The 26012-nt window shown below is 42.5% G+C and overlaps 1 protein-coding gene across 1 annotated transcript; it reads left to right on the top strand.

Moving 5' to 3' along the window:
- Window positions 1-25845, top strand: TMX4 (thioredoxin related transmembrane protein 4). Its single transcript, XM_080999313.1, has 8 exons — window positions 1-254; window positions 6273-6388; window positions 10797-10842; window positions 12275-12403; window positions 14784-14829; window positions 17478-17579; window positions 19868-19925; window positions 21081-25845. Exons 1-8 carry the CDS (start codon window positions 16-18, stop codon window positions 21332-21334), a joined length of 990 nt encoding a protein of 329 aa, XP_080855439.1. The 5' UTR covers window positions 1-15; the 3' UTR covers window positions 21335-25845.
- Window positions 25846-26012: the final 167 nt, after the last annotated feature.

Below are 26012 nucleotides of genomic sequence, written 5' to 3'. Positions count from 1 at the left end.
TTGATTCCTCCCAAGATGGCGGCGGCGGCTTTCCCTCAGTCGTTCTGCTTTCGCCGCAGCCGTTCGGGCTGGGACGGGACGGCGGGAAGGAGAGCGGCGGCGGCGGCCGCTCCGGCCTTGGTGGCGTTGGCGGCCGTCGCCGCCGCCGTCGCCTCGGCTTCGCAGGACCCCGGCGCCGCGGCGGGGCGGCCAGTGAGGGAGCTAAGCGGGTCCAACTGGAGCCTCCTGCTGCAAGGCCAGTGGATGGTCCAATTGTGAGTCGCTTGCGGCGCTTCGGGGACTCTCGGACTACGACTCCCGTCGGCCCCTGCGCGTGCGCGGCCCTCCGGGGCTGCTGGGAGTTGTAGTCCAAAGCTTCCAGGAAGGGCGGGGCGGGGACACCACCAAGCAGGCTGGTCTCAGAATTGCTCAGGATCTCAATGGAGGAAGCTGGACCCTGGTGGGTGGCAGTCGGTGGTTTTGGAGGCTCCCTCCCTCTGGCTCCTTTGGGCTTCACCGTGCACATTTTTTTTAACATTGATTAAATTTATACCTGGAGAAATGGGAGGGACCCCAGCGGGTCATCTAGTCCAGCCCGCTCCCCTGCCTTGCAGGGCTCTTAAGGTGCCGGCCCTCATGCGATTCAAAACCATACTAGACCATTCTTCTGGAGTTGATTCAGACTCTCTGATTGTCTTCTGCAATACGGTTAAGGTCATTTCCTTTTAGGTGGCTTGCGGGTGGGAGTGCGGGGGTGGGGAGGCACAAGCATTCACAGTTTTCTTGTTTTGATGCTGGGGATTAAAACAAGAAAACTATGGAATCCATCCTGACAAGTCGGCCTGGAGAGCTCAGTGGTTTGGAGCGTGGTGCTAATAACGGCAAGGTTGAAGGTTCTGATCCCTGTACAGTGGTACCTCGGGTTACATACGCTTCAGGTTACAGACTCCGCTAACCCAGAAATAGTACCTCGGGTTAAGAACTTTGCTTCAGGATGAGAACAGAAATCGTGCTCTGGCGGCCGAGCGGCAGCAGGAGGCCCCATTAGCTAAAGTGGTGCTTCAGGTTAAGAACAGTTTCAGGTTAAGAACAGACCTCCAGAACGAATTAAGTACTTAACCCGAGGTACCACTGTATGGGACAGCTACATATTCTTGCATTGCAGAGGGTTGGGCTAGATCAGACACATCCAACTCCCAAGAGACTGCAATCTACTCCCAGTACTGTATCAAAAATCTGGCAGTGATCTACCCATTGTCACTGGAGGGAGAAAGAGTGTGCGCGGGGTGGGTGGATGGAAGGGGGGGAGGATTTTGAGCTTTTTTGGGGAGGGGAAGCCAACTAAGGTCAGCAGCAAACTAAAACATCACCCTATTGACGCTACATAGGGACAGAGTGAGGGGGCGGGGCTTTTAATCCCGTAATCGATTGGGATACCACAATTGACCAAGATCACTCTGGGATCTATCTGTTGATCGCGGTCAACCAGTTGGACATTGCTGGGCTAGATGATTTCTTGGCATCCCTTCTAGCTCTACAGTTCTAGGATTCTAAGAGGCGTCCTTTCCACTGTCAAACAGTGTTTACCGTCAGAAAATTATTCCTGATGTTGAGTTGGATTCTTGTACAGTGGTACCTCGGGTTACATACGCTTCAGGTTGCATACACTTCAGGTTACAGACTCCGCTAACCCAGAAATAGTGCCTCAGGTTAAGAACTTTGCTTCAGGATGAGAACAGAAATTGTGCTCCGGCGGCGTGGCAGCAGCGGGAGGCCCCATTAGCTAAAGTGGTGCTTCAGGTTAAGAACAGTTTCAGGTTAAGAACGGACCTCCGGAACGAATTAAGTACTTAACCTGAGGTACCACTGTAAATCCATGGGTTCAGGTCCTAGCTTCCAGAGCCAGAGAAAGCAAACTTGCTGCATCCTCTATGTGACAGCCCTTTAGATATTAGAAGATGGCTATCCTATCTCATCTCAGACTCCTTTTTCCAGGGTAAACACAGCTAACTCCCTCAAATGTTCCTCACATCCTGCCCTTCTTCTGGGGTTTTTTACGGTGCTTTGTTGGTCTTGTTCTGTTTGCTGGTCACTGATTATCAGGCAACATCACTCTCACCTGGTGGGATGGCTTGTGTTTCTTACCTATGCTCCTATCTCAGGGTTGGCCCACTCAGGAGGCCAGGTGAGGTGATGGCCTCAAGACAGCAGCATCCACAGGGACAGCAATTCCCAATTTCAATCTCAGCATCCCACCTGTGTTCCTGATGTAAATCTTCACTCGCTCCTTCTTCCCAGTTGGGGAGGGTGCTCTTTTGTGGGGGATCGATTGCCACAGGTGCTCAATGTATTAGGCCGGTCCTGCCTATGAATCTTCATGGCATTTAGAGATGTGTATGCCCATGGCTTTTTTTAATTTTAGGGATGTCAAATCCCACCCATAGCTTCTTAAAGGTAAAGGGACCCCTGACTGTTAGGTCCAGTCACAGACGACTCTGGGGTTGTGGCGCTCATCTTGCTTTGTTGGCCAAGGGAGCCGGCGTACAGCTTCCGAGTCATGTGGCCAGCATGACTAAGCCGCTTTTGGCGAACCAGAGCAGCGCACGGAAACACCGTTTACCTTCCCACTGGAGCGGTACGTATTTATCTACTTGCACTTTGACGTGCTTTCGAACTGCTAGGTTGGCAGGAGAAGGGACCGAGCAACGGGAGCTCACCCCGTCACGGGGATTCGAACTGCCGACCTTCTGAGCAGCAAGTCCTAAGCTCTGTGGTTTAGACCACAGCGCCACCCGCGTCTCCCATAGCTTCTTAGCTACCTAATAATGCGGCACAGCTTTTCTCTTGCCTTGGTAGGCTGGTTGGAGGCGTATTGAAAAAGGAGACACCTTTTTAGGAATTTACAGAAGAGCCCCATTGGGTCGGGCCAATGGTCCAACTAATCTAGCATCCCTGTTTCCCACTGTGACATCCAGTTGCTTATGGGAAACCCCTGGACATGAAAGAAACAGCACTCCCCGCCCCCCATATGCTCCCCAGTCATGAGTAGTCAAAGGCATATTCTGCCTCTGCTACTGTGAGTAGAAACCATTGATCTCCACATTCTCTCTCTTTTTCTTTGCATTTAGGGTGTAACTGTATGTAGAGCTTCTGTAGTCATTCTGCCAACTTTGTAAAGTAAATAACTATATCTCTGTATTGCAGATTAGAGGTTAGACGGAGGAAGAAAGGCAGATCTGCAAATGGCCACTTACTTTCTGAATTTATGGCAGAGATTGCTGCTTTAAGAGATCTGTGCTATAACTGGTCATTACGTACATCTGACTGGGACAGAGAAGGCTGTCTTAGTTTAGTCCATGCAGGCATAGATAACTTTTTTAAAAAATAAAAATAAAAAGAGAGCAGTAGACAGCTTAAAAAATGTTTCAGCTGTACCATTTGCATGCACATTTTCTAGAGGATGTTTGTTAACATGGCGGCTGGTAACTCGAGCACAGCTTCCTTTTGCACATTTTGGGCCTTCATAGGATGGGATCTACCAGTAATTTGTATGGAAACTGCTGAAGTGTTGTAAAACCACTTGTTAGAAACTGGAAGACTGACAATCTGCTTACAGCTCCCGTTGATTTTTTATTTTTTTTAAAAAAAGATAAATTGAATAATAGCAATTCAAGAAAGGGATCTACTACAGTTTAAAAGCAAAAAAATTACTGTGTTAGAAGCTACACGTTCAAGAACTTAGCTGTTTTCTAGCAAATAAATGACAACCACATCTGAAGAAATGTGTTTTATGAGTATAAAGAGGATATGGCCCCTTTGTGGTGTTCCTGCTTGGATCAGGATCTATGAACTGAATCTAGTTAGACTGCCCAGAGTTATATTGTTGTATAACAGTTTTTAAGGCACTGAAAGCGGCTGTAGTTTGGAATCCAAAGTTTGCTGCAGTTGTCCTCTAAATTTGTCTTTATTCCTAGATGGACAGTTCCTAGAAAGTGTGTGCAACACAAACGCTGGTATTAAATAGCAGTAAATCCTTTGGTAAACTTGAACTCATGTTAGTTTACTTTGTGCACAAAGAGGATATTGACAGGCATGTTTTTTAATTATTTATTTTATTATATTATAACAGAATAGTTGGCCTTAAGGGGACATTAACATTGGCCTCTGTCCAGCAGCATATTATCCTGACACTTTCTGCATGGGTAGGGAGCTTCAGATGTTAGCAATTTTGGTGGGATATACACTGAAGAAGAGGAATTTGGAGGTGGGAACTGTCTAATTCAATGAATGTAAAGGAAGAATTGCAAAATGGTGATGTATTGGTGCAGCAGGGGGATAGCTTTGCTCATTAAAAATTTTCAGGGCGACATTAATATCCTTAAGCTGAAAGGTTAAAATTGGGAGCCCACTATTTATTCTCAAATTCTTTTTCAGTCAAAGGAATCTTTGGCATGCTCTTTGGCCGAAAGGTTTCTCAAAGATCAATAACAAAGACATTCTCAGCATTCAGGGTTACAGTCTAAAAGACATGAATTTGCCAGTTCAGCTTGCCTCCCACAATGGTACTCCTACCAAATCAGTGTTGCTTCTGTTGATACACAATGGTAACTATGGTTGAAGGTCAATCCAGGCGAGACTGGAGCAGTTCATAAGCGTGTGTTCTCACTCACACACTTTCTCAATAATTTGCTTCAAAGTAGAAACCCTCCTTGCTAGAGCTCACAGAATGTACGTCTGCAGCAAAGCACGTTGCAGGTGTCTATGTGGATGCCACTGATCTGTATTCTGGCAATGTGTACCTGAGAGCATGCATGCTCTCTCATACATTTATTTCCCAGGTCTTGTTTCACCTTACCCTACCAGCAGCCCATCATGTATTCTCCAACTGCACATTACTGAGCATATGAGGATTTGGTTGTGCTCATGTCACCCAGCAGCCCACTTGGCCCCAGATACATGTTATATAAACATCAAACATTGAAAAACAAAATATCATATACAAGCAACAAACAAACCAATAAATCAATGGAAACTACTACTACTACTACTACTACTAGTACTAGTACTTCTACTAACAGTGTCTGAAATAAGTGTTGACATTTTGGGTCTGGAAGAGAGCCCAGGCTCTGGGTCATCATGGTGTCTAGAACTAGAAATAGTTGTCTTGGATGCCGATACAATGACCTAGAAATAAATTTTGCATCCTTTATTTCCTGGAAATTTCAAGAACTGCATGGGGAGTGTGTGCAGAGGAAGAAGGCAGAGAAAGTTATGTTTCTGTTTGTTTAGTTTAGCTTGCGTAGTTTGCTTACCATATACCTTTATTCTGTCAAGACAAAGTGGCTTACATTAAAAGATAAAAATACACCAAAACAAGAATTTTAACTATCGTTCTCTTATGTACACTAGATTCAGCCGCAATGGAAACAATTAGAATACAGCAACTTAGTTTAAAAAATCCAATAGATAGCTTTTGATATGTGAGAGGCAGCTGCTAACGGTCTAAAGATCGGCAAATAGGGCTGCAAGTGTATATTCATCAAGAGGGAGATTTGCAGTCTTGCTGCCACCAATGAGATGGCCCTGTTCTTGTGCCTGCCTGCGGGATCTCGTTTTTTCAGGCTGGGGAACCTCTGGATGTTGTTAGACTCAATTCCCATCAGCCCCAGCCTGGCCAATGGTCAGTGATGATGGGAGATGGGTCAGTGATGATGGTCCAGCCCCCCTTTGTGCCAGTCTTATATGAATGGACACCACAGCTGAGCCTAAAAGGCCAGCCAGGTTCTTATGGGATTATTTCTGAGGTGGCCTGGTCTAAAGCCATTAAAGGCAAACACCAGGGCTTTGAAACAGGCCAGGAAACAAATGGGCAATCCATTCAGGTGATACAAGACTGGAATTGCTTGCTTTCTTGCTTCTAGTGCCAGGAAGCATTTTGTGCCAGGTGGAAGTTTTAGGACTATTTTTAAAGGCAGCAAACATGACAATAACGTAGTCTGGAGTAATGTGGCGGAAATAGACAGACAGCTCCAAATTTACGCGGGGGTTATTTTCCAAAGCACTGTGTGTTTAAGTGAGATCGCATATATTTGAAACACCACACTCCATCTCGTTTTGTGGCATTTTTGTGATGTTTTTGGTTTGGTGTGATGTAGCACACACATTGGACGTGCCTAAATTGTTCTCTGCCCGTGACTGATATTCCTCAGGGAATTTCCCATTGGTGATACATTGCAGACTTTCCAGATATGGAAATGTGTGCAGTCATTAAATCATGTTGTCACTTTCCTTAGCTATGCCCCTTGGTGTCCCGCTTGTCAAGAGATGGAATCGGCATGGGAGGCTTTTGCAGAAAACAGCAAAGACCATGAACTCAGTGTGGGCAAAGTGGATGTCACTCAAGAACCAGGTAAGCCAAAATTCTCTTTTTAGTCGGGATCTTTAATACAAATATATTTACATACTTGTTTTCAATGGAGTATTCCTTATGCATTGTTAATTTATGGAACTGAAAATCCAGCATTTCCAGTCAAAGACGTTACTTCTTCAGTAGGTGTGGCGAACCTGTGGCTGCAGACATGGGTTCCCATCTGGCCTGGGAAGGTGTTTTCCCCAAACCACAGCTGGGGGTTTTTTGGTCATACATGGGGCAGATAGAATGAATGAATGAAACTTTATTTGTATCAGCCATCGGCCATAGCAACAAAAGAACATTGCAATATACACAGAACAAAATAAAAAGTTGATTGTATAAATCACAGTTTAGGGTCCTGAATCAGCCGTCAAATAGTGGACCTTATTCTGATTGCTCCAGCTAAAAATCTTGCAACCTTTGCTGTCGTCGGTTCCTCTTGATCTGCCAGGAGAAAGGACACTGTGGCAGTGGTTGGGAGACCCGGAATGGACAATAAAAGAGGGGGTGATAATCTCATTCCTCAGGTCTTCGTAAAGAATGCACTCCAGGATTTGGTACTGCCATCTCCGCAGGGACATAAGCATTTTTCGTGTGGAATCTGTTGGAATCGTCCCTCAAGTACAGCCGAGAGCAATACATTCAGTCATGCGAGGGTAAAACCGTGTCTATATTTGCCAACCTAGCAGTTCGAAAGCACGTCAAGTGCAAGTAGATAAATAGGTATCGCTCCGGCGGGAAGGTAAACGGCGTCTCCATGCGCTGCTCTGGTTCGCCAGCAGCGGCTTAGTCATGCTGGCCACATGACCTGGAAGCTGTATGCCGGCTCCCTTGGCTAGTAAAGCGAGATGAGCGCCGCAACCCCAGAGTCGTCCGCGACTGGACCTAATGGTCAGGGGTCCCTTTACCTTTACAGATAGGGTGCCAGAGAATGAAAGTGGGAGGATGGAAAATGGTCACACCATGGGCTAAATTTCCTTATTGTGGCCCAGTTATTCTGACGCTCGATATCATTTAGGCGTTGACAAATTAGACTGGGGCAGATAGAGATGCAAGTGCAAATATATGATCATGAACCTTCAAGTTCACTCTTGAATGTGCAGTGGCAATTGATGCACGGAGAATTTTTGCAGGCTTAAATTCACCAGCGATGATTTGATAGGCTGCAACTTCAAGCCTTTCTTGACTTGGCTTTTCTTTTGCAGTCATATTGCAAAGGACAAACTGGTCATCTGGCATCAAAGCAGTGTCAGATGATTGACAGGTGGGCAGGCCCCCATCCAGCTGTCCAAAGTGGCATGCTGCGGTTGGGGGAAGCAGCCAGGTCCCCAACTCTGTACTACGGCATGCATTGTTAACTAGACATATTTTAAGTCTGTACTGGAACATTGCTGCTATTGTGGGAATATGATAACTTAACTACAAGTTAACTTGAGCATTTGGCTGGACGAGCTGGAGCACGGTGTTCTTTGATGTATTCAATTTGCCCCAGATGGCAAGAGGTCTGGGAACCCTTTATGTAAATTTTCTACCCTTGACCTGAGTTGTGCTACTGCTCATCTGCTCACTTAAAGTTAGCAATGCTTTTATGCATGCTAACTAGAGGATGTTCAGGGTTTTGCTGGAGGACATCTTAAAAATTATCCATTAAAATGAGGAAATAATTGAATCTGAAGAGTAGGAGTTGTCACCTAATTGTAAGTGAGGCTTTGAGGCTTGGGCAAAAAATCAGTATGGATTTCAAGAGAAGCTAAAAGAGTTTTGATTAGCAAAAGTTCTTGCTGGGTGTGCCTGTCTTTTGCCTTAACTATACATGCTGCTGCAGGTAGCTCACAAAAACACATACTGATAACATCTTTGCATTTAATTCAGTGATTGGTTATTCATGCTCCAACTTCACTTGTTGCTCCTCCCTGGGTGATGGTGATTAACATTTTCAGCCATTCCACTTCATGTCACTAATTATTAGTTTTTTGTTCCGTTTGTTTATGAGATTTGTTGTTCCGTTTGTTGTAGAGATAAAGCCAGATGTGCAGTAGCGGCAGCTATAGTTCCACCCCTCCTTTGGAAGGCAATTGCTGTCGCTCAGTTTAATAGCAATCTGTGTGGCCTGCTTTAAGTCGGCCCATACAAATCTATCATATGCTGATTAACTCTAACCAGATTTTTTTATTTAAATCAGATTTTTTTGATTTTAATCGAATTTTTAAAATAAAATTCTTTTGGAGGAAAAATCTTTCTAAAGACAGTTTTCTATTTAAGATACATTATAGACTATTCATCAGGAAATAAGGATTTGTTTTAAGTTTTTCATGTGTGCTAAAACTCAGTCTAAGGTGTGTTTTTTTTAAAAAAATGTTTAACCACATCAGTTAACAAACATGGATACATGTCCTATAATGTTATTGTTTTAGTTAAATAAAATGTTTAAATTGTTATTAAGGAAATGATTATTTTTCTCCTTCCAATAAAGTACAGCAGAAAAGTTGTCCAAGTGTAAACAGTTAACTTATTAAACCTCACAATAATTTCATAATTATCTGTCTATGTATTTCTAATAATATAAGCAAATCAGTAAAACTACTCTGAAAATTTATTATTCCAAACATGAAATCTTCATCTGGTTGTAAGTATTAAGATTATACCAGCAAGAATGAGTCTTTCTGTAAAAAAATGATTTAAATTGTGATTTAAATTGTGATTTAAATCCACCCTGAACCTAAGCAGCACTCTGCTCCTATAAATATAGTCATACTTAATTTACTACATCCTTGCTGCCAGATTGTGCACTTAATGGTGCAATCCTTTGCACGTCTACTCAGAAGTGAGTCCCATTGAGTACAGCGTACGCATACATGCATATAGGATTGCAGCTTAAGTTTCACTATAGCTGAAAAGTTACTCAGTTACGTAATCAGTGTTGCTGATAACAAAATGAACATTGCTTCCATCATTTGCTCCCACACCGCTTGCTCTGTGGAAGGGGTCTCTTTACTTGCCTAGCAGTTTTGGGGGCCCCAGGTTTCTGTAAAATGTATCGTGGCTAAAATCCTCCATTGTAGATGAGAACTGAGCTGGGAAAAGGGGTGGCTACAATAGTGCTAGAGGAATTGTTGATAGCTGTCAGTAGTTCTAGTACAGTGGTACCTTGAGTTACAAACGCCTCAGGTTACAAACTCCACTAACCTGGAAGAGTTACCTCGAGTTGAGAACTTTGCCCCAGGATGAGAATGGAAATCGTGTGCCGGCGGCGCAGCGGCAGCAAGAGGCCCCATTAGTGAAAACATGCCTCTAGTTAAGAACAGTTTCAGGTTTAGAACGGACCTCGAGAATGAATTAAGTTCGTAACTAGAGGTACCACTGTGCTAGTAGTAGTAGCAGTAGTAGTAGTAATAATAATAAATTTATTATTTATACCCTGCCCATCTTGCTTGGTTTCCCCAGCCCCTCTGGGCGGCTTACAGCACATAAAAAATGGTAAAACATTAGACATTAAAAATTTCCCGATGCAGGGTTTTCATAACTACAATCGTACCTCGGCTCCCGAACGTCTTGGGAGTCAAACATTCTGGCTCCCGAACAATCGACTACCGGAAGTGAGTGTTCTGGTTTTTGAACGTTCTTTTGGAAGCCAAATGTCCGACAGGACTTCCAGTTGGCTGCAGGAGCTTCCTGCAGCCAATCAGAAGCCGTGCTTTGGAAGTCGAATGGACTTCTGGAACAGATTCTGTTCAACTTCTGAGGTACGACTGTATTTATTTTTCAGCAGCAATGGCTGACTATTGGCAAGGCTAACTGGGGCTGCCCTTCTGTCAGACACTGCAGGCTCCCCATCCCAGTGTTACAGTAAAAAGATAAAGGGACCCCTGACCATTAGGTCCAGTTGTGGCCGACTCTGGGGTTGCGGCGCTCATCTCGCTTTATTGGCCGGGGGAGCTGGCGTACAGCTTCCGGGTCATGTGGCCAGCATGACTAAGCCGCTTCTGGCGTACCAGAGCAGCGCACGGAAACGCCGTTTACCTTCCCACTGGAGTGGTACCTATTTATCTACTTGCACTTTGACGTGCTTTCGAACTGCTAGGTTGGCAGGAGCAGGGACCGAGCAACGGGAACTCACCCCGTTGCGGGGATTCGAACTGCCGACCTTCTGATCAGCAAGTCCTAGCCTCTGTGGTTTAACCCACAGCGCCACCCGCGTCCCCGTGTTACAGTATTGATGTACTAAACAGTAGTTATGCTCAATCATCCGCAGGCTGGAAACCAAAATGGACAACTATTTTTGGGGACCAGTTTCACACACAGCGTAAAGTGACGGTATTAATTTGGTTTGTTATACAACTGTGTTTAGGAAAGCAAAATAATGTCCTGGGGGGAAACTACTGAAAATACTTTTTTACTTCCTTAGGCGTAAGCGGTCGCTTCTTTGTTACGACACTCCCCACAATTTACCAGTAAGTATCTCATTTCATTTGTCTGAAAAAGGCAGCTGTTTGCTATTGGAAGACAGTATCTGTCTGTGCCAGTTTTGGGGGGTTGGGATATTGTGAGGATAAGCAGAACGACAGAGGACATTGAAAACGTGGGCCAACTGTTGGTGTTCTGGAGAATGTAGCAACTGTCTCCTGGTATGCCCCGCGGAGGACCTTAAGGTCCATAAAGAGCAACACCTTGGAAGTCCCAAGCCCCAAGGAGGTTAGATTGGCCACAACCAGGGCCAGGGCCTTTTCAGCTCTGGCCCCGGCCTGGTGGAACGCCCTACTGCAGGAGATCAGGGCCCTGCAGGATTTGACACCTTTCTGCAGGGGCTGCAAGATGGAGCTGTTCTGCCTGGCCTTTGGGCTGGACTCAGTCTAACCCCACCTCTCATTTAAAAAAAATTTTTTTTTTTTTGGATGCGACCCCTTATATGGGATTTGTATCTACATTTTCCCTCGGCTCTTTTTGCTGGCCCATGTAGGACCAGCATGGATAGTTGGCCCCGGTGAATATTTGACGTTTTCTCCCCTTATGGCTTTGATCTATAGGCTACCACTAAAACGAGGCTGCATTTTAAGCTGCATTTTTAAACTGTATTCTAACTTACATTTTAATCAACTGGTTTTTTAAAAAAATGTTTTTACTGTATTTATATTCAGTGTTAGCTGCCCTGAGCCCAGTCTTGGCCAGGGAGGGTGAGGTATAAATTATTATTATTATTATTATTATTATTATTATTTCCGCAGTGGAACTATAGCTGAGGCTCTGGATGTGTTGGAATTAAAGGGTTTTCAGGCTCAAAGGTGCACTGTTCTCTCCACAGTTCCTGGTGCAGATAAAACAGGAATCCCTTTAAATAAAGTAACTATGTGAAGATGAGGCAACACTGAATTCACTGTGCTACAATGAGGGACCACAAATGATTCTCCCTGCAGCAACTTCTATTAACACTGCAGATGAAGAGACACAATAGTTCCTCCTCCTCCTTCTCCAAAAAATAATTTTTATTAAAGATTTGAATGAACTACAAAAGAACATGCAATCTCTCTCTCTTTTTTAAAATCAAATTAAAAAGTGTTTTGGTTACTTTCAATGTAAGACAATATGATATCCAGAGGTAGGGGAGAGAGTGGGTGATAAACTTGCACACTATTTCCCCCCCTTGTTTTTCCAACTTGCTATATGTGTGAGGTTTTTATGTCAGCATCATTTGGGTAGGTTCTCTTCTGTACATTGGTTGGTTTACATGGGCAGTGAGAAGGGGCCCCAAGGTGTGGTTGTTGGCCTTTGATTGACTGCCGCGAGATTCATTTCCATGTGTGGAAGGTGGGCAACAATAGCTCCTTCTGTGTGTTTTGGTTTTAGGTGCGGCGCCGTAATTATACTATTACCTGTTTTTGTTTTCAGCGCAAAGGATGGAGTGTTTCGAAGATACCGTGGCTTGAGGACGCTGGAGGATTTAGAAATCTATATCCTGGAGAGAAAGTGGGAAACTGTAGAACCTGTGGCCGGATGGAAGTCCCCCTCATCTATTACGTAATTGCGTTACAGCACCTTGCCTTGTTGAAATTGCATCTTTATATATTTTTGCAGGGGTGGGGGGAGTTGAAAACTAGCTTTAATTATTCTAGCTCAGGGGTCAGCAAACTTTTTCAGCAGGGGGCCGGTCCACTGTCCCTCAGACCTTGGGGGGGGGGCTGGGCTATATATTTTTTGGAGGGGGAATCAACAAATTTCTATGCCCCATAAATAACCCAGAGATGCATTTTAAATAAAAGGACACATTCTACTCATGTAAAAACATGCTGATTCCCAGACCGTCCACAGGCTGGATTTAGAAGGCGATTGGGCTGGATCTGGCCCTCAGGCCTTATTTTGCCTACCCATGTTCTAGATCCTTAACATTTAGGGTGACTTTCTGTGGTGTGTATTTTCCCAGCCTGGCTACCACTCACTGGTAGGGAATGTGCCGCACTTGTGACATCAGAAAAGAGGTAATTGTTCTAGATGTCATGGAATGAGTGATTTGAACGTTCTCTTGCTGTTCGGACAGTAGCCACGTGCTTGTAGCAACTAAGTGTATTAATATTATTTTTAATAAATTTATTCATTTGGTTTTTCATATTAAAGTTTTACAATCAGATATTCAACATACATCATAAAAACAAGATATCAAAGAATCTCCTGGACTCGCCTCCTCCCCTTTGTGGCTCCTATTGTTAATCATTTCCTCCTGCATCTTTTATTATAATCCATATATTTTACATCTCCATTATATCTATAATTCACCATTAAACTACAAGTGTTATTCCACTCCTACTTACAATTTTAACTTACAATGGTATTTAACATAAATTATAATTTCCCCCCATTCCTTATTAAAATTTTGGTCTTCCTGATTTCTGATTCTTCCAGTCATTTTTGCCTTTTCGGCATAATCCATCTGCCATTCTTATCTAGTCAGGACTTATCTTCTTTCCATCTCTGGGCCAGTAACATCCGCACAGCTGTGGTTGCATACATAAATAATCTTTTCTGCTCCATTGGGATTTTGGCACCTAGAATTCCTAAAAGAAAGCCTTCAGGTTTTTAAGAAAAAGTTATTTTAAACATTTTTTTCAATTCATTATATATCATTTCCCAAAATTCTTCTACTACCTTTAAGTGTATTAATATTGAGTAGTGAGACCCAATGTGGATTTAAAAAGGTGATAAAATAGTAATGATAAAATATGAAGCACAGTAGAGCACAATTGAGTAATGAGGCACGGTTGTTGCAGTTTTTATGTAAGAGCTGAGAAACCGGTCGCTTCTCTGTGAAAATCTTTTTAACTCTTTGTGCGAAACTGTCATAGGAAGGTAAGAATCTTCTGCAGTGATCTATGAACTATTACATACAGTCAAATGACTTGTTCTAGTCTTCAGAGCACATCACCTAGCTTTTGTTGTTGTTGTTGTTTAGTCGTTTAGTCGTGTCCGACTCTTCGTGACCCCATGGACCAGAGCACGCCAGGCACTCCTGTCTTCCACTGCCTCCCGCAGTTTGGTCAAACTCATGCTGGTAGCTTCGAGAACACTATCCAGCCATCTTTTCCTCTGTCATCCCCTTCTCCTTGTGCCCTCCATCTTTCCCAACATCAGGGTCTTTTCCAGAGAGTCTTCTCTTCTCATGAGGTAGCCAAAGTATTGGAGCCTCAGTTTCAGGATCTGTCCTTCCAGTGAGCACTCAGGGCTGATTTCCTTCAGAATGGATAGGTTTGATCTTCTTGCAGTCCATGGGACTCTCAAGAGTCTCCTCCAGCACCATAATTCAAAAGCATCAATTCTTTGGCGACCAGCCTTCTTTATGGTCCAGCTCTCACTTCCATACATCACTACTGGGAAAACCAGAGCTTTAACTATACGGACCTTTGTTGGCAAGGTGATGTCTCTGCTTTTTAAGATGCTGTCTAGGTTTGTCATTGCTTTTCTCCCAAGAAAAGAAGATGAAGCTGAGGGGCTCATCTTCCAGCGTCATAACTTTTATATGCCTGTTGTTTTTGTCTATGGAGTTTTCTTGGCAGGGATACTGGAGTGGCTTTCCGGTTCCTCCTCCAGGTGGATCACGTTTGGTCAAAACTCTCCACTATGACCTGTCCATCTTGGGTGCCCTGCTCGGCATAGTTCATAGCTTCTCTGAGTTATTCATGCCCCTTTGCCATGGCAAGGCAGTGATCCACAAAGGGGACCTAGCTCTTATAATGGTTAAAAAACATAATTTCTGTCATTATCCTCTACTACACTGTTAAATTATGGTGTAGATGGTCAAAGATTAGTGCAGATCAAGAAGGATGTGACATAGAACATGTAAGAATACTTAATTTGTCGTGCTTTATCCATTGACATTGGTATAAACCAGATATTTGTTCTTTATTAGGATGCATGGAATGGCAGGACTCTTCCATTTATCTGCATGGATCAGGGTGAGTAAATGTTCCCCAATTAATTCTATATCATAAGTAGCTTGCACAATGCATTGTCAATGGCATTGTCATGAAACTAATGGTATAACCCCATACTTAATGCTAACGAAATGTGAGGTTAGCTCTGTATCCCGTGGAGAAGCCTTTGTACTTTTCAGAACTCAGTTCATACACTGTTGGCTGATTTACTTTATTTCAGCTATATAGTAAATTTCAAAACGGTGGTGGGTTATCATATCAGAACGTCTATACTCTGGTAATTGAACACTAGCTGTTGGAATGGGAAATTTATGAGGCTGTCACAAGCAAACCCTTGGAAAGGACTCTTATTTACCATATTGCATGCTTAAATTCTAGTTACCAGAATATGCTGCAAGAGGCTTTTTTTAAAAAAAGCAAGGAGTACAATTTCCACTCTGATAATTACAGTGTGCAGTGACATTAACTATTTTGTAACTGGCTTTAATTTTTTACCAACCTGCATTTATTTATTTTCATAATTTATATCATGACCTTCAGTGTAAGTTTAGGTTCCCAGGGGGGCTAACAGTGCTGTAAGAAACAATCACGGGGAGACGTGGCTAGTCCTGACATAGTTAGGTTTTAGGTGGAAATTAAAGGCATGCCTGTTTTTCCAGGCTCTTGGTAGATAATATAGACAAGAATTTACTGCAGAGAGTGTTGTTTATCTTTTGCTGTTTTAGCTGCTGGTTGAGTTGTTATTTTTAAAAATAATATTATTGCTGTATTACATTTTATCATGTTGCACTCTGAGAAAGGAAGCCTGGGGTGTTGATGTTGTTGTTGATGCTGCTGCAAAAAAATAGAAAATAAACTATGCAAATTAACACAGCAGCTGTCCATCCAGATAGAGTAGCTTAGGTTTTATTATTTACCATACTTTTCCGTGTATGACTAGGTTTTTTTTTTTACTAAAAAAATAATGTTTAGAAAGGGGGGCGGTGGTCTTATACATGGGGGCAATTTCCCCCCATTTTCTTAATTCTGAGTCCTCCTATATATATATATATATAGGGGCGTGTTATACACGAAAAAATACGGTAAGTTAAAAAATGTGGTTATAGCCAGTTATGTCAATCCACGAGTGGGGAAAAAAATGCCTTTCCTCTCCTGTCCTCTCCTTCCAGCCCCGCCCTTGTAACCCCTCCACAGACTTGGGAGAATAAAGGGAAGTCTTGTTACACAAGTAGGTTTCAGCACAGGCTGTCTGCTAATGTGAGCCGTCCTTAAAGCCCGGGCAGCAGAGATGTGTTAAGTCTGTATGATAACAATAGTAAAATTTATATCTGATCAGCATGGATTTGGACTGCATGGTTTTGCTAGACCTGTTAACTGCACTTCAACACACAATGTGTGTTTTACTGCATGTTGTTGTTGTTTAGTTGTTTAGTCGTGTCCGACTCTTCGTGACCCCATGAATCAGAGCAAGCCAGGCACTCCTGTCTTCCACTGCCTCCTGGGGTTTAAATTTAGAATTCTTTGTACTATTAAAGTTATAACGGAAAACATGGTCATAATCCTCCCCCCCCCCCCCGCAACCAGAAATGCTTGTTCAGATGACTTACTTGTGATAGATAGCTGTTCTTGTGAAAGAAGTCTTGCCGTCCGTCCAAAACATAATATGGGAAATATCAGTAAATATGTATGGTTTCTATTCTTGTCTGTGGAATATAAACCATGTGACATTTTTAGACAGGCCCAAAGGCAAAATTGCATGGCATGAAATTATAATTATAATAAGTGCAGAGCTTGTTACTGCTTTCTGAGGGGGTGTTCATCCAGAGAAATCTATCATTACATCATTCTGGCCTGCCTACGGTCAGATTAATTTTCTGGCAAATTGTAACTGTGATGGTGCTTGCATGCAAATTCAGGGTTTAGATCAGCTTGTTTTCCAGTTGGTGTTGAACGGTTGGACCATAGTACAACAGGTGAGGTGTAAGGAGGCATTTTATCTATAAGCTGTACATTTGTATATTGAGTGAGATGATGAATACTAACACCAGCTATATTGATACTATTCTGTTTCCTGGTGTCTGTGAGATAGCATTTTTGACCATTTAAACCACTTTAAGTTAGAGGAAATGTGGAATTCTACAAATGTGTTCTGTAACCATGTGAGTTGTTACTTCAGATTGTTTCTTAGGATGGAGATGGTCAGCTTGATATTGATTGATATTAATTGTTAATGATGAATTGGGGGGAATGAAGTCCTCAGGGATTACTTAAAAAATCAAAAAGCCTCGTTAGGGAGACAAAAGACTAAAGACCCAGAAGAAAAAAAGAATAGATTTGCATATAATCTGAGTCCCAATTTGTATTTCTGGTCTAAAAGAACTGGTTTTCCACTCTGTCTTCTGGTGCAAAGTATATAGGCTTTTCATCACAGAAATGCCAAAATGACATTACTTTGCAGTCATCCTAGCAAATATTAGTTTTCGATGGATGTTCAGACTGTGTGCAACTCATTTGAAACTGCTTCAGACTAGTAAGAATTTGTTTTCTCTTTTGGTTAGTGACTAAGGATTTTTTTGAAAGTAAAGACGATCAATTGATTTGTCTGAATGTCATGTCCAGTACTAAAATTCCACTTTTATTTTAAGCTGTTTGTTTGTCTCCTTTTATAGCAAATCCACAACTACTTAACAGTCACTCTTGGAATTCACGTTTGGGGTTCTTATGCAGTCTTCATATTGGCCACTTTATTGATTGGTCTAATCCTGGGCTTGGTAAGATTTTTTTATATATATTATTAAACAAAATTGTAGGGAGTCTTTACTGTAGATAATATAGCAGTCACATCAGCCTGGAAGTTTGTAGTGGGCTTAGCCATTTGTGATTTTTAAGTGTTAAGTTTCACCTTCCATCCTACCATTCAAATAAGAATTGTGGAAGATACATGAGGTCTAGAATACTGACACTTTACTAGAGAGGAAGAAGAGATCCTCAGTTCATTAGGGGAGTAAGAGAAAGGCCGATTCCAGAACAAGCGCAGATACAGGCTTGAGACAGTTTTGACGCACTTTCCCTATGTGCTGTCCCTGAAATAAACTCCAGGCTAGAACACCTTAAATTGACATCTAACAACTGAATCCTGTGTTTGTTTTTTTCCCCTTCAAAAACGAGTCAGACTATCTCCCAAATAGGCATGCATAGGATTGCAAATTATTCAGCCTACCATTTTAAAGCAAAGTGTAGCCTTTCAGGAGATAGTTCAAGGTGGGCTTGGGCACCCTCCAGCTTGCAGGCCAAGTTGGGTACAGCGGGGGTCAGTTTGGCCCATGAGGCCATTTCCCCTAAACCAGGCCCACCTGCCCCACACCTGAAGTCATATGTGACATTGGGTGGGGCAACGAAAGATGTGGCTGCAAAGGAACAGTAAGGAGTGTGCACTCCTCATTGTTCCTTGGCGAGTAGGGCTTGTTGACAGTGCTGAAGAACTGATTGGTGCCCCACTAGGATTGACTGTCCTGCCACATTCCTACTTAAAAACTCCCTAGGGCAGTTTGCTCTTGATGCCAGTCGGATGCTTGCCTCTAAATGCTACACATGATCAAGGGACAAACACACTGAGAGCCATACCCTCTGCATTGCTCTGTCTGCCATCTGATCAGGGACGCGGGTGGCGCTTTGGACTAGACCACTGAGCCTCTTGGGCTCGCTGATCAGAAGGTCGGCGGTTCAAATCCCTGCAATGGGGTGAGCTCCTGTTGCTCTGTCCCAGTTCCTGCCAATCTAGCAGTTCGAAAGCACGCCATTGCAAGTAGATAAATAGGTACCGCTGCGGCGGGAAGGTAAACGGCGTTTCCGTGCGGTCTGGTTTCTGTCATGGTGTTCCGTTGCACCAGAAGCGGTTTAGTCATGCTGGCCACATGACCAGGAAAGCTGCCTATGGACAAACGCTGGCTCCCTCGGCCTGAAAGCGAGACGAGCGCCACAACTCCATAGTCGCCTTTGTCTAGACCAGGCTTCCTCAACCTCAGCCCTCCAGATGTTTTGAGACTACAATTTCCATCATCCCTGACCACTGGTCCTGCTAGCTAGGGATCATGGGAGTTGTAGGCCGAAAACATCTGGAAGGCTGAGGTTGAGGAAACCTGGGCTAGACTTAACCGTCCAGGGGTCCTTTACCTTTTTACTTTAACTTTGCCTGCCATCTTCCATGAGGTTGAGGGCGAAGTTGGAAGGAGACAGCCTACTCTGCCTGTGGAAACTTTTTCTACACCATTTAGACCCCTGAACTCCTCAGGGTTCTCAACTGTGTGAGTAGCCTGCAGGAATTGATTTGTGAGTTGCACATTAGAATGTCATTCCACTTACTATGAATCATTTCTCCTTATTTCCTGTGGTCCTTGTCATACGTACCTGATTTAATGTTATGTTGCTTCATTCCTGTAAAAACCCCGCTTTTCCTCTCTAGAGGATACCATAAAATGCTTTCACAAATGTTAATGTTCTTCTTCTGTTGCAGAAGTAAGGTGTATGAAGGCTAAAATTAGTTGATCTTTTGCATTTTTAATATGTGGGGATTTGGGTGAGCTTGGTTTGTATCTAATTTTTGCTGATGCACCTGGAATTGTTAAAACCCAGCAAAAAAGGGAACAATTTAAGGGGAACGCTTTAGATCACCTCCTGCAAAAGGGTGGAGGTCATGTGAGCCTAGGGCTCATCATGGCTCATTCTTGTAACACCGGCAATTTGATGGAAGCTTGTTCAAACGGAGCATGCCAATCTGTACGCAGTTGAAAATGTCATGCTCATAAGGATAAGCAACAGCACAGTATAATGTGCATAATTGTCAGTTGTGTTCATGGTTTTCCCCAGCAGCTGAATAAAATTAAATTACAAGTGTGCTAAAGATACAGCCATTGCACCTCTCTGGATATGTAGCGCTGAGATACAGGTGAATGGTAAAACCCCAACAACTTCTTAAAGCATAGCATTCAGACGTGAAGACACCTGGTTCTGGCTGGAGAGCTTGTGGGTTGTCTTTGTAATACCTTTTCCTTTCCTTCAGATACTGGTTCTACTTACAGACTGCATTTTCCCACCTAGGTCCGAATTGGAAGATTCTGGTAAGTATGTAATAAAAAACTAAGCTCAGTGTACAATTTTGTGAGGCAAACTGCATCATTAATGAAAGGTAGATAACCTAAAATGTAATGTTTTCAGCTGTTCATGTAAAGTGATCAGATTTCTGTATACAAGTGTTAAAGGAGTTGACACGGCCAGTTTTTGATATGAAGGTTTGAATAGTATTTGAATTGTGGGATACCAGTTAATTATATTAAGCAAGTGACATTGGGCCTGTGAAGAGATGAGTCCTTTTCCAAATTGGTGCAATGTTTTTCAAGTACCGTAAGCAGCATGAGAACAGCTATTGGGCTGGTGACACTGGAAATGTGTAATGGGTCTTCCTAACCAAGTATGAAGAAGTGTGTGCATTTATAAAAATTAAGTGGAGTTGAAGGTAAATAGTTTGCTTGGGCAATTGGGATATTCAAGATCTGTGGCACATTAATAATCTGCATTTTAAAAAGACATTACAGTGGTACCTCAGGTTAAGTACTTAATTCGTTTTGGACGTCCGTACTTAACCTGAAACTGTTCTTAACCTGAAGCACCACTTTAGCTAATGGGGCCTCCTGCTGCTGCCGTGCTGCTGGAGCATGATTTCTGTTCTCATCCTGAAGCAAAGTTCTTAACCTGAGGTACTATTTCTGGGTTAGCGGAGTCTGTAACCTGATTCGTATGTAACCTGAGGTCCCACTGTATTGTAATGTCAACTGTGATCCATAAAGAATGCTACCAAAGGAATGTATTGCCAATAGGTTTGCTGAAGACTGCAGCCTTATTTTCAACTGGGGGGAAATATTGGACGGCTGGTAGAAGAGGAACAGGCAAAATCAGGGACTTAAAGCATTTCCACTTGCAAAGGAGGATGAATAACTTGCCTTGAGCGTGTGAATGAGTATCTGCGTGTGGGAAAGATATTAGGAGGGTAGTGGTCTGGCCCTTTTAGGTAATGCCAAGTTGCAAGGTGATGCAGTTAACATGTAATCCCATTAGCAAATACATGGCACGTGTGGTTTGCTTCTTCACAGCAAGCATAAGAAGAATCTCAGAATATAGGAGAGCCACCAGATGGAGGCTGTTGAAGATTTTAAGTTTAACAGCAACTTTAACATAATGTAAATCAGTTTTTCCCCCTCAATTCTTCCTGCCAACAGACTTGGTGGACCGCAGTGATGATAAAACAGAGGAGCAACAGGAGACAGCAGAGCATATAGCCGAAGAACCAGTTGCAGAAAAAGGTTTGTCTGATGGAGAAGATGAGGAAGATGAGTCTCAGGGAAACTCTTCGGAGGACTCTGCAGTTGAAGGATCTGAGACTGAAAATGACTCTGAGCACCATGCATCTGACAAAGTGGAGCAAAGCTCTCTAAGGCAACGTAAAAACCAGGTGGAGGCTGATGGACTATAGTGCAATTAGCTGTGTATGTACTTTTATCTGGACCAAAGAAGCATCGGGGACCATCCTTGATTGCAGCTGAAGCCAAACACTTGACCTGTAAACTGTTACAGCTAAATCCATTCTTTGCGTCAGAAGGCTGCTTGCTGTCATTGTCTTTAGGGCCAGTAATTTCTGGAAGATACATTTTTAATGTTCAGATTGAAGCCATGACAATCACGTAACTTTGATTTTGTACTAGATGATGGTGTCGATGAGAGGTGTTAAATTTTGGCTAGGATGCCATAAGCATGGCACACTGTACACAGATACAATTTTTGTGTTTCAGTATTATGTGCTTACAGATTTTAGTTAATCTAAGGCATGCTTTGGTCTTTGTTGGCACAAGCTAGTCAGCCATGGTATTCAAAGCTTTCTGTAAAAACCCTATAGTAGTTCCTTGTTAGATATAAGGCAGCTTCCATTATTATCAGTGAAGAATTCACTTGCATATACATGCAGTGTACCATTATTTTTGAAGTGGTTAAATGCATATATTGCATATAAGAACACATCAGAGGTGCTTACCGTATTTTTCTGTGTATAAGCTGAGGATTTTTTATTAAGAAATTATGTTAAAATTTTGGGGTTATCTTATGCACGGATAGTGCAGAGGGGGGACGGGCAATTGGTTGCAGTTGTGAGCAGGAGATTGTCAGCAGCTATTGGGTGATTGTTTTGTGGGCGTGTCAAGGGCTGTTGTCGATTGGCTGCCCCTGCGTCAGTTGGGCGGGCGATTGGCGGCTTTTGTGTCGCTTTTGGTTTTAATTGTTTTTGAGTCGGGTGAGCGTTTTTCAGCAGCCTCACCCCACAAAAGCTCAACAGCTGTGGGTAATCCCCCCCAAAAGCTCAACAACTCTACAACTCTTGACAATCTCCCCCCATTGTCTTAATTTTGAGTCCCCCAAAACAGGGGGCATGTAATACACAGAAAAATACGTTACTTGCAGTTGCCTGGTGTACATCTGCAACATGTAAACAGCGCAGCTCCCAGTGCAACAAATAGTGTAAGTTTATAAACCTACAAATTTTATTTTGGATGTACTGACTTGTCTCGAAAAAGCATTTTAAAACTATGCACTATCTGTTTCTTGTTGTTAGTGTATCAGGCTTCCATATGGGTTGCCCAAACACTTGTCTGTAAGGTGAACTCGCTTCTTAGTTCTCTGACCATATATGAGGCTCTCCAGGTTACTCAATGTGGCTTTGATCATGTTGATACCTAAAATGCATTCCAGCACAAGGAAGATTCAGAATTAACAAACATTGCTTAGTTTAAAAGAATGGATGATACCTGAAGTGACTTGCAGATGATCACTTATTCCTGATGACCAAAATACTCATTTGATTTAAAAAGGTTTAGATTGCAGCAACTGCTTAAACGTAATGCTGTCTGAAAGAAATATCCGTAATGATTTCAGTTGATTTATTTAACGAACGGCAGTTCGTTTCTAAGTGTTTAAGAATGTTTACTGACTTCATACATCCCATACATTTATCAGTGTAGTATAGCTGTGTAAATATAGCTTCAGTGTAGCAGTGACGGTTGTCACCCTACCTAAATGCTCTCTGCAATGCATTGGAGTGAATTAAGCTTACAGGGTGAAACAAAAGCAATTTAGTGGCAGCATAATTGGATGGCTAGGCTAAGAGAATAAGGAATGCAGAGCAGAGAATGAAGGGCAGCTAATTGCTGGATATGATCAGCTGACATGGCAAGAGATCATTCTGTTACACCAAGGGTGGCTAACCTGTGGCTTTCAGGATATTGTTGGACTACAACTCCCATCTTACCTAACAGGCAACATATGGAGGGCCACAGGTTAACTACCTCTCTAGTAACTAAGTGTAGGTTTAAACTAACAGTAACAAGCGTACATAGTGTCACAATGCCCATCCTGTGGCTCTTGCCAATAGAGCACCTTGAATTAAAGTCCTTCATTGCACTAAATCAGGAGCGGGGAACATGTGGACCTCCTTGCTGTGTTGGTCAGACCAGAACTATTACCTGTAGCCAGCACAGCCTCAGGGATGATGAGATTTGCAGCCCAGCCCATCTTGAGTTCCAAAGGCCAACCATGTGTGTATTAAGCTATGGCATCTTCAGAAACCCTGTGCTGTGTCAGTTCAAAATATGCTGAGGTCAAAATTCTAGTTGCATCTTGACAGCATTGCTCAAATCCAAGTTGTCCTGAACATAAGCCAGATCGACTCAAGTGCATAAAATACATTAAGTTTTAAAACTACTATGTGCTGGGTAAATTGCTAGAATTGCTTTAATGTGCACATTTAACGTATAGCAAAAATACTGATAATCTGAGATTATGCGACCAGAAAATCTTAACAGAACCAATTAAAATGATGTGTAATTGAGAAGCCTAAATTTAAACGTCTTGGGAATGGTTCAGTTGTGCACCAAGTGCACTTTTCATGCAATTAAAGAAAAAGCAAAAGAAATAACATGGTCACGCTTCTCGATTTGATTCTGAAACCATCCTAGCACAGTGCCTTAGCCGTGTAGCCAAGCTTATTTTTCAGGTACATGAGAAAAGGATTAAAGCATTAGAAGTTGACGTCTCCATGTTCCCATGAAAGACAGCTAGACCATAGCTAATTGACTGTTGTTGCATTGTTACAGGTAGTCTGTCATAATTACAATCTCAACTAATTATGTATGTGCAGCATTTTGTTATTTAATAGCATTTCCATGTTTCAGAAGGTCACTTCATGCACATAATTTCTAAATAAGTGTAGTTTATCTAAAAACACAAAGCAATACTGGCATTTTTTGGTTAGGCACTCGGGAGAAAGTACACCAAGCTTGCAATTCTAAGCATGTGTAATTGGAGGTAAACTCTGTTGAATTCAGTGAGACTTAGTTCCAAGTAAACTGGTTTGGAATTAAATTATCATGGTCTCTTAACAAGACAATCATCAATGCTGTACAGTGGTACCTTGGTTCTCAAACTTAATCCATTCCGGAACCCAAGCGTTCCAAAACCAAGGCATGCTTTCCCATAGAAAGTAATGCAAAACAGATTAATCTGTTCCAGACTTTTAAAAGCAACCCCTAAAACAGCAAATTAACATGAATTTTGCTATCTAACGAGACCATTGATCCATAAAATGAAAGCAATAATCAATGTAAAAGGTAAAGGGACCCCGACCATTAGGTCCAGTCGTGACCGACTCTGGGGTTGCGCACTCATCTCGCTCTATAGGCCGAGGGAGCCGGCGTTTGTCCGCAGACAGTCTCCGGGTCATGTGGTCAGCATGACTAAGCCGCTTCTGGTGAACCAGAGCAGCGCACGGAAACGCCGTTTACCTTCCTGCCAGAGCGGTACCTATTTATCTACTTGCACTTTGACATGCTTTCGAACTGCTAGGGAGCAGGGACTGAACAATGGGAGCTCACCCCGTCACGGGGATTCGAACTGCCGACCTTCTGATCGGCAAGTCCTAGGCTCTGTGGTTTAACCCACAGCGCCACCTGCGTCCCTAATAATCAATGTACTGTACTATAAAATAAAAAAAGACAGCATTATAGATGATAAAAATTAAAATTAAGTTTTTTTCTTACCTGTACTGATGATAGTCATTGTTTGGATGGGGGGCTTTTATCCATTTCCGTAGTCACACAGTCAATCAGTAGCTGAACTGGGTTCCACACAGTCACAAAAACAAATGAACCGAAAAAATCCTCAAGAACAAAAACGCAAAATAAATAGCAAAAACAAAAGTGCCAGACTTAATCCGTTCTGGAAGTCCGTTTGACTTCTGAAATGTCCGAAAACCAAGGCACAGCTTCTGATTGGTGCCAGTGCCCCGGAAACAATAGCCGACAGCCGCATTGGATGTTCGGCTTCCGAAAAACATCCCAATACCGGAACACTTCGGGGGTTTTGGCGTTTGGGAACCAAGGCATTTGAGAACCAAGGTACCACTGTATATTTGTCATACTTAGGATTCATCCTCATGTTGCAGTATTATATATGGAATTGGCACTTTAGAACTCTGTTGATCAGGTTTTCCAACTCTGCTGGCTTATCCTAGAAAGTTTGCTATAGGGATGCAGATACAGGGTAGGGGGAGAATTGCTTAAGTTAGTTTAGGACACAGATATCCCAAAGGATGCTATTGAAGTACCCTTTTTTCAACATGTGCAAAAATGAAGTGTTGAAACCGATGGTCACTTAAACTACTATGTATAAATAAATGCACTATGGTAAAAGGGTTGCATCAGGGTTTTAACTTGCATGGATGCCAAGTTTTCGGTAAATAGAGGGATTAATTGGTATTGGGCCAAGCAAATGAATCTCAAGTTTAAAGCAAATCATTCTGAATAAAGGCAATATTATTTTTGTGCTTCTGATTGTTTAGTCGAAACGGTTAGTTTAGTTTGACATGATTTTTATGCAAAAATATATATACTAAAAATGTTACTGTTTATTTCTTTACTCGCTATATAAAAAATATTTATTACATGTCCTGTGTCCATGTAATTTAATGGTGTTAAAAACATCACATCATTTCTATATGTTAATATTCCATCCTTCAGGTTCCCGGTTGATGCTGACCAAAATGTATTGTGATGTAGATAGCATTTAGTTCTATTGATGAGAATGTCTTGATTTTTTTAACCACAATGTCG

Source organism: Podarcis pityusensis (genome assembly GCF_964106645.2).
Source record: "Podarcis pityusensis genome assembly, chromosome: 3".
In the NCBI taxonomy this organism is placed as follows: Eukaryota; Metazoa; Chordata; class Lepidosauria; order Squamata; family Lacertidae; genus Podarcis; species Podarcis pityusensis.
Note: the sequence above shows the minus strand (reverse complement) of the source record. Positions and strands in the feature narration are given on the sequence as shown.